This window comes from Megalops cyprinoides, chromosome 22, assembly GCF_013368585.1.
Source record: "Megalops cyprinoides isolate fMegCyp1 chromosome 22, fMegCyp1.pri, whole genome shotgun sequence".
NCBI lineage: Eukaryota > Metazoa > Chordata > Actinopteri > Elopiformes > Megalopidae > Megalops > Megalops cyprinoides.
This window is the reverse complement of record NC_050604.1, coordinates 9300424-9309615: the sequence shown is the minus strand read 5'-3', so window position 1 is coordinate 9309615 and position 9192 is coordinate 9300424. Positions and strand designations below refer to the sequence as shown.

Sequence of the window (9192 nt, the reverse complement as noted above, 5' to 3'; positions counted from 1 at the left end):
ATTTGCAGATTCGTGGGTGACTAAATCCCTGTGTGTGGATGATTGTGCTTGCCACGCCTGCCTGCTATTTAAAGTTAAACTCTCACCTCTCCACAAGGAGTGCTCTGGATCAATGGGACTAACAGCGAACACCACAGGGAGAAAGACATGTAACCTGTAAGGATAAGGCCATTTCTGTCACTTTATCGAAATGTGGCAACTACTTTCCAAAAGAGGACACTTCCTTTGACGTATGGCTTACATCGCAGATGCAAAGGCTTTTAAAATGACCCTCAATATTCATTTGTTTATTTGCAGAGCAATTGATGGAGTCGCCAGTTGTCCTTAGCTGTGCGTATCAAACAATTGAGTGATACTAAAGATATGTTGATTAGATCAAAACCCTTTGTACAAATGCATGAAATGCTGAATATGAATTGATACCTGATAATGCCGTATGCAGTCTCTCTCTCTCTCCCTCTCTCTCCCCCGCTCTCTCACTGTCAGAAAAGCCACCACATAGACAGGCCCCCAGGGGACTGGCCTACGCCACCAAGCTGAGGTCGATGATGACGTGCTCGTAGATCTGCGTGTTGCCCTTGAAGCTGGAGGCGAAGACGAAATCCCGGCGGTCGGTGGACACCACTGTGAAGGAGCGCGGCGCCTGGATGTACATCTCCTTGAACAGCTGGAAGATCTTCTCCACCTCGTCCCACAGGTAGATGTGCGAGAAGGTGTAGTCGCTGCCCAGGGCCAGGTAGTGCCTGCCCTTGAAGGAGAAGGGCTGCAGGGTCATGGATCCGCGCGAGGGCAGCGCCTGGACCTCCACGAACTCCTTGGGGGTCCAGCGGAGGATCTTGGAGTCCCCGATGTAGCGGGTCATGGCCAGGTAGTGCTCGTCCTTGATCTGGAAGGCCTTGATGGCCACCACGTCCTCCATGTTGGGGATCTCGCCCTGCGGCTTGAACTTCTGCTCGCCCTTGTTCCACTGGTAGATGACGGGCACCTGGGATCGGCTGGCCAGAATGAGGCGAGCCTTCCCGTCGATGTTCACAAACTCGGCGTCCGTGTCGCGGAACCACTCGTGGAGCGACTGGTGGTCGTAGAAGCCCTGCTCGTTCCACTTGTAGAGAGTGGAGAGGCCCGCCTTGGAGCTGTCGGCGATCACGAAGAACCACTCCTTGGCGATCTGGAATGCCTCGATGTCGTTGGGCTTGGAGACCTTGGCCACCTTGATGTCCTGGAACTTGGTGAACCGGTTCTGGTCCTCGTTGAACTTGAAGATGCGGGAGCCGCCGAAGAGCTGGGCCACGATGACGAAGACGTGGCTGTCGATGGTGACGGCCTTGCACCCCACGATCGACTGCCCTGCGTTCGGAGAGAGATGGAGGCTCGGATTATGACAGGCTGCTCAGAGGAAATAAAAAGTTTGAAGTGTACCTTGTTGCCAAAAATACACTAAGGTTTATTTTGAGTCACTACCATGAAATGTAAAAACAGCAATCACCATATGCGGTTATGATCTTAGAATCTAGCTCCTTCCTCCTCTAACAGGTCAGGACAACAAGTCTGTCAGCCAGGAAGCTGAGATCTTGTTTTGTTAACTGATTGTGTGAATATTTTTGGGGGAAACCACAACTCTTTTTAATATTGTTTGTTAACTAATTAATATAGAGGGTGATGTTGCTGCATATATACGTTACTTACACCCACAGACACAGACACACACGCGTTAAAGTCCATTTACCTGTGATGTTGTCATAGGTCCTGAAGTTCATCTCGATGTGATCCCATTGCATGACCATGCAGCTATCTGCACTGGGGGAGGCGATGGCCACGTAGACATCATTCTTGTAAGAGAAGGTGTCCACCGACAGAGACTGAGTGGCCACCGACTGATGGAGGACAAAGTCTGCAAGGAGGAGGGGCATTGCAGTAGATGTGTTTCTGTGACAGTGATCTGTGATTCTGTCTGATGTGGCAGGATTACCTCCAGTACTTCACAGTGACCCATTTTGGTAACAATAAAAAATACAATGAATAGGGTTACAATTAATAGCTGATTAATTTGATCATATTGGGGGGATTGGAGAACGATTTTCAAACTGACAATGAAATTTTATTAGAAAAAAATATATATTATATGGGTTTTTATACATTACATTAGCTATATTATACATAGCTACATGCAATAAAGTGAAAAGAGCTCAGTTGCTTGTGTTCCTTTTTACTATACACATAATATTGTTTGTTAATATCAGCTGATACAGGGACTCTTCTGTTACTTAATGAAAATAGCATAACTTGTCTCCATGCATTAGGACTAAGTGGTAGACCGAACCCAGGCCTTGAATGGCAAACAACACCACACTAAATTGGATCTAATGCATCAGCAAGACATTGGATATGTGCTGGATAATCAATAGTAAGTAGGGGAGTAGCTTCATTAGCTCGAAAGGAAAGCGATCAGGGTTTGATCGCAAGAACAAAAAGAGGACATTGAATTAGATGTATTTCATACCCCACAGGTACATTCACGTTTCTACAGTAGATAAAGAGGGAATGTAAAACAGGGAAGAGGCACTTGTGTTTTCTAAGAGCAGTCTACCTTCAGCATGTGACCTAAGGTCATGACCTCGTGACCACAGTCACGTGACACCTTTGCCTCCATCAGCCTGGCATGCTGGGAAACGTACCCGTGGAGATGCAGTCGCTGTGCAGGCTGCGCACGTCGTTCAGACGCTTGCCCTTCATGTTGTCGGGTCCGGCGCACATGATATCTGACACCGTGGCGTTGGTGCTTTTAAGCCAGGTCATCAGCCACTTGGCCCTGCAGTCGCACTCGAACACGTTACCGCGCAGGTCCCTGCCCGTACGCGGAGAAGAGAAACACAATGACAAACCGGTCCCATCCAAACCAAGCCATACCAGGCCAAGCCATGCCAGGCCTAAACAAAACAAACACGGCAAAAAAACATTAAACTGTAGAAGAACTGGAAAGGCAGTTTGTGGAATGCATGTTCCTCAGTCAGTCAGGTGACCAAATCCTAATGATTAAACCCCTTCTGTAGTTGTTGTCGCTGTAGTTGCAATGGATCAAAGTTGAAGATTTGGCTTCTCCTTCACTGTCTTGTGTCGACCCAGTGAAAAAACTGATTTGCAGCCACACAATAAATTATAAGGTGACTCAAAATTTGACTGACTACATCTTTAGCAATAATGACTTAATTAAATATGTCAGTCTAATAAATCAATGTTAAAAAACCTTTCATGACAAGTAATCCAATTACAGAATTGATCTTTAAGAGTAAGAAATTATCAATCAGAAATCTTTAGACACCATTACAAAACTTCCAGTGTGAATGAACTTTGTTTTGATACTCCTGAAAAAAAGAAATGTACAGACTAAATGTAATTAAATTGTTACACATTTTAGGTATATTTATGAAACCAAAATTGCAATGACGTAAGCCAAGCAATTAGATGTGTAATGTAATCGAAGATGTTCAATTCCAAAAGATTTCTGCATTGGTTTTTTTTTTCAATCACATTTATCTCAATGTGGTTTTGAATTCAACAGTAAAATCAAAGTAACTGTTTTAGTCACAGCACCTTGCCCCTTGGTCCACAGAGAAAAGAGGTCAAATGGGGAATTCACACTGGGTCAAGAAAAAAGCAGGTGGTCTGTATATTTATTTTATCTGCCTCCCTTTTCTACCATTAAAAGTACATTAATGGTAGAAAAACATCTCTCTATTGCCTGATTAGCTACCAGTCCCAAGGTGAAGAGTTCAAGGCACTGTCAAGCTGAGAAAGTGAAACAAAGCTCAGTTTTTTTTTTTTTTTTTTTTGCTGTACAAAGCAGACGCTGCACTTTGCAGTACAAAAAAGAGCTCTGCCTCCTCAAGGGGGTGTTTTTATTTACCACAGGCAGGATTCATTGAATGTGCAGCTTGGGACTATGATCTCCTATGTTGCAGTATGGATTTGATGTGGTTGTTACTTCAGCACACATCCTTTTAAGATGCATAGCCTACAGCCTGCAGCCTCTGGTCCAATACAGCCCAAGTGAAATAAAAACCAATATACAGGCAAGGTGAGAAGAGGGTAGGGTGACAGCGCATTGGTACTGTAACACATTTTAATGGAACATTTTTAATGCTTCTTCCACCATTTTCCACTGTGGAATATCCTATTGGGTATTAGAATTCTCAGACTGGAGCACTAATAATAGCCAGTGTGATCCTCCCACACACAAAGAACCCTCAGAACAGGCACCTTAGCAGACTGAGCCACTTGAGAGCCCTGGCACTGCAGCATATTTAAAGGGGAGCTGCGTTCAACATCCTCACTACACATAGCAATGCGTAACAAGAGACTTACAGCTCTATCAAAGAGTCCAGGTCCGAAAAGAGATCCCTTGGCAGAGCCTTCATGTTGTTGTTGGCCAAAGATCTGCAAGAGAAGCCAGGTGACGGAAGGAAAGGCTCGTCAGCTCGCAAGGAGACGGCCTTATGCTGAGCATAGTACTGACAACGGCAGTTAAAATGGCGTCTTACAGGTGGGTTAGGTCCCGAAGACCTCTGAACGCATTTCTGGCTGTCGTCTCGATCTTGTTGTTCTCAATGAACCTGCCAGATCCAAACAGAAGATACCATTCAGAGAGACAGAGAGGGAGAGATAGAGAGAGCAAGCGAGCATAATCTATTCAGGTATTCTCTTAATCATGGAGGAGAAAAATTGTAAAAGTGAAAAATCAATAAAAAGTAAAAATAGAAGTAAGCATGATGGTACAGAGCAAAGAGAATAAACCGTTTATCCATGCTAGCTATTTGTTTCATCTGACTCATTTGTTTTTTTCCTATAAACTTGTTTGCCCGATAAGAGATTTCAAAATGCCTGAGTAAGCAAGGTTCAGTTTGCTAAATTAGCCCTCTGGGGAATACCAAATCCATTACACACCCCGGAGCTGAATAGATCTCCTAATGCAGAGGAGCTAACTAAAACTAATTTTAACTTTTTAAAGTATTCGGTGTTTACCATCTAGACAACAGAGACAAAATGTCAAACTCTACCAGCTAGGCTGGGCACTCATGATTACATCACCACTCCTTGACAGTTGACAGTTTCTCAGCCAATCAGAGCCTGTCCTGACCACCCTAACAGCTGCCTGGATTAATATACATAAATAAAGCAAGCGTTGGAAATCAACAACCTACCGAATTTATGTATCCCAATTAGTGGTAAACCACAACAAGGGTTAGATGTCATTGCCAGTGTTGTTAACATCTACAGGTTTTCATTTCATGGCTTTAAGTGCAAAAAAACACTTACAGATACTCAAGGTGTGGAAGCCCAGAAAATGCATCATCTCTTATGGCAGTGAATGAATTAGAATTTAGAAGCCTGTGGAAAAAAGAGGAGATAAACAGAATTCAATTCCAATTTCGTTTAATTTCCAGAAATATGATTAATGTTTATGTATATATTATCCTGAAACAAAAATTAAATCCCAAGTGATAAGTGATAAGAAAATACAATTTGAGAGGAGGAATATTATATCTACCCCCTGACTGGGAAGGATATGATCTCTGTTCTATAAATATCAAAGGATAGATAGGATGGTGAACGCTAAGCCATTATGAAGGTTTGACAGCTGAATACCACCCCTCATTTGACTATCTTTAATAAGCAAAAAACATAGCATCCACATAACTCTACTCAGCATTTGTCTGACTAAGCCATCTGTCCATGTACGCAATGTTAAGAGTAATTCAGAGTAATTGATTTGGTGGCAGCCAGCCAATCTGAATGATCTTGGAGGTTTACACTTAGCGGACGGTAGCTCAAGGCCACCACTCCAGATAAGACTGTAAAGGGGAGATCTAGGGACTCTCCATTGTTGTCACCTTTACGTTGTCAGAGATCACTGCACACACCGATTTTGAGAACATTCATAAAGCAAAATAATTTAATTACAATTTATAAAAATAATTTAATAATTAACAAATGAACTTGTGGGAAGGCTTTTTTGACCGTGCATTTTTCCCTTTCCATCACAGTAATACACACATCGCTGCAAGCATTAGCAGTGTGTGATACTCTGTGTTGAAGGGTCCAAATGAATATGTAACCCATGGCTCTACTGCATCGGAAGCAGCCTATCAAATTCAACTGGTCATGCTATCACAATCAAGCTATCATGGCTTCCTTAGTAAAAAGTGCAGGCATTAGCCCATGGATAGGTGTCACAGTTTGCCCTGTGACTGGTCATAACAAGACAATTTCAACAGGCAATGTTCACTAGGCTATGCTATATCTTTTACACATTGCACAGACAGATGCTTTCATATTCAAATGAGAACTCAGGAGCAGGAGAGGTCAGAGTGAGAAACATAAGGGATGGATACAGTGAATGTGCTCTCCATACCAGATCAGCACACTCTCCTATCTTTTGGCTAATCTCTGGCCCAGTATGTGAGACCCCTTGCATGAATCTTGGACCAGAAACACCGCTGGTGTTGCTGCTTTGGAGACCTTAGACAGGTCTCACGTGTTTCATGCTGACATTGACCTCCTATGCATGTGCCTTCAATCGGGGTGATTTACATACAGTTCCCATCCGCACCTTGTTGTCCTGCTGTGGAGTCACACATTGCATAGAAACTGTGAGGAACTCTCTCCCGAGATAGTACTGGTCAAGTGTAATGCTTGTGTTCAGTCTATCTAGCATGAAGTTCATAAATGTTTTTTTTCACTAATGCAAGTCAGGCTAAATAGGCTACCTTGCACAAGGGTATAAACGCAGCAATGCCCCACCCAGGAGTCGAACCCACAACCACCTGGTTACAAGTCCAGTTCTTTACCCTCCAACTCGGCGTTAACAGACTGTCTACGTGTCACACAGCAAACAACTGCTTCACAGTCCATACATGTAGACAGAGGGAAAAGCGCACCGACGCGTTAAATGTGTACTTACAGTAACTGCAAAGATGGCATATGAGAAAACATCCCCTCCTTAATCTCGGAGAAGGTTCCATTTACAATGCTCCTGGAAAAAATTAATACATCATACAATATGATGAAACAGTCGAATCCGCAAATGCAGAGTTTTCACAGAGAAAACGCTATAAACAAATGTCATGTATAAAACATGTATTTGAGTCATTTGCATTTCAAAGCACCGTTTTTCCCGGTTCTAAAAACAGATATTCTTGCAAAGTACTATTTAATAGATTTGTCTATCCACTCACCTTAATTTTAAGAATCGTATCGTCTGTTAAATCGCATATACGGTTTGAATGCATAGCACTGTGATCATTTAAAGCAAAGACTTCAAACAATGTCAAGATTTTGTTCTTCGGAAATCCGCAAAACCGGTACACAGTATTGTATTTGCCATGTACTTACAGTGAGTTGATGTCATTCGGGATAATCCGCGGAACACTGGAGGACCCGACGCAAACGATGGACTCCTTGGAGCAAGAGCACGCAGAAGGGCATCTGAAATTTTTTTTCGGATTACCCGGTAGAGCGAGGCATAACACCATCAGTGACAATATCGAGCAATACTGAATGACAGACATGTCGATTCCCGGACGCTCATGTGTGTCACGACAGGAGAACGCCGGCGCAACCGCCTTCCTCAGTCGCGCCGCAGTATGAAATGCTGCACTGTAGCCCTGACCTCAGCATTTCAGCTCCAGCTCTCTCTCTCTGCCGAATTTATTATTTATCAAACACACACCACCGGGCAGGGGAAGGGGTGGTCTGAAATAGTTGGCAAATTGCTTTCCTTAGAATGTTCAAAATCAGCCCCTCTTATGAACGAGAACATATTGTACATAAATCGTAGCGGTGAGAAGATCTTGCGTCACTCATTTCATCAGGCATTCAGGTTAGGTGCAACGATTCAAACTTTGGCTTTCAACAAGAATGGCTAATAGTTTGTATAGGAAATGGTTGTTAATTGGTATGCGGAAACATTTTTTGCTACTCATGTTATGGTCAACGCTTTTCTCATTCTAAGGGAAATACCTGAACTGCGTGTGTTTAACGTTAGTGAAGCCGAATTGAATTGTTTAATGCGGGTTGCCAGATGAGCAGCCAATCTGCTCCATAGTGAAATGGAAAGCCTATTCCGTTGACGAAAGAGTGCGTCGTGTCTCGTGACAAAGTTGTAATCAGAACCACACAGGGGGAGAAAGTATGATGCATGACTCCACTTCGAGAGCTCACACGCATGCATAATTTACGGTTTAATGATTTTCCATCTGCTTCAAGGGATTCCTATAGGCAGTGAGCGTGTGTCTGTCCGTGCGCCTGCTTATCACTACAACTGCGGTCCCACTGCGCTTTTATTTGGTTAGTCTCTTAATTGTGGGTCACGTTTTTAAAACGGGGGTATAGTGACAGAGAAGTCAGCTCAGCACTGTCCTCTAGTTGCATTATTCAACAGTATCTAAAGAACCAATAGCTGACAGATGCTGCCGTGTCCGCAGTATTGGTGGTGCAGTAAGGTGTTGCCTTCCAGGTAGCAATGTCCTGATGAAATGTTTTCATGGGTCCGTTGTTTGAAAAACTTGTAGTTGACACCGTGGTATTGTGGGTAAGCAGAGGGACCTGCAAGACTCCACGCGCAAAGCACAGATGGCGCACTGCCACAATTACCATCGACCAAAGTAATTAGCCTGAATTGCTTCACTTCGCATCCCCGTACAAATGGGTACCATGTTCCCTGTGAGCTTTTCAGTCCGCCCTGGATCCCTCAGAAACAACAAGCCTTAAAATAAAACCGAGGGAAAGCGTTGTCTGCACATATTATCCATGTCAATGTAACATGACATTAAAAATGTAACTAAGTACTTCCCCTGGGTTTAACGCCTTCGAGGGAGAGTGCAGTGTTCACACTTCACAGACCTGCTTGCATCGTGTCCAGTCAGCACGCAATGGTGACAGGGAGGCTACAAAAAACAAGAACAAATAATGCTCCCTCAGAAAGGCAAGAAAAGGAATGTTTTTATTATTATTTTGGAGCCATATTTTAGTTATTCTGCACAGTTCCGCTCATCTGTAGTGCACCAAGTGAGTATCTGAGTGTGCCGTATATAATATATATCCTGAATATCAGGCTTCACTGAATCGACAGAGCGCATACTTTTAAAATAAGAAAACCCCAATGCTAATCCACAGCCTCCATAGGCCTATCCGAGA

The 9192-nt window shown here is 43.5% G+C and overlaps 1 protein-coding gene across 1 annotated transcript; it reads right to left on the bottom strand.

Annotated features, from left to right (window-relative positions):
* Positions 1 to 277: 277 nt before the first annotated feature.
* Positions 278 to 7658, bottom strand: LOC118769674 (leucine-rich repeat LGI family member 2-like). The gene is made up of 8 exons (XM_036516893.1): positions 7390 to 7658; positions 6959 to 7030; positions 5314 to 5385; positions 4539 to 4610; positions 4363 to 4434; positions 2676 to 2845; positions 1727 to 1891; positions 278 to 1347 (listed from the first exon to the last, which is right to left on the bottom strand). The coding sequence occupies exons 1-8, from the start codon at positions 7563 to 7565 to the stop codon at positions 524 to 526; spliced, it is 1623 nt and encodes a 540-aa protein (XP_036372786.1). The 5' UTR covers positions 7566 to 7658; the 3' UTR covers positions 278 to 523.
* Positions 7659 to 9192: the final 1534 nt, after the last annotated feature.

What these genes read in the sequence shown, in the direction of transcription:
- LOC118769674 (XM_036516893.1), bottom strand. Translation starts at nt 7,565, where the DNA reads ATGTCTGTCATTCAGTATTGCTCGATATTGTCACTGATGGTGTTATGC. An exon ending in CCGAATGACATCAACTCACT is followed by an intron (nt 7,031 to 7,389) that starts GTAAGTACATGG and finishes AATTTTTTCCAG; the next exon opens with GAGCATTGTAAATGGAACCT. An exon ending in ATGCCATCTTTGCAGTTACT is followed by an intron (nt 5,386 to 6,958) that starts GTAAGTACACAT and finishes TTTTTTCCACAG; the next exon opens with GCTTCTAAATTCTAATTCAT.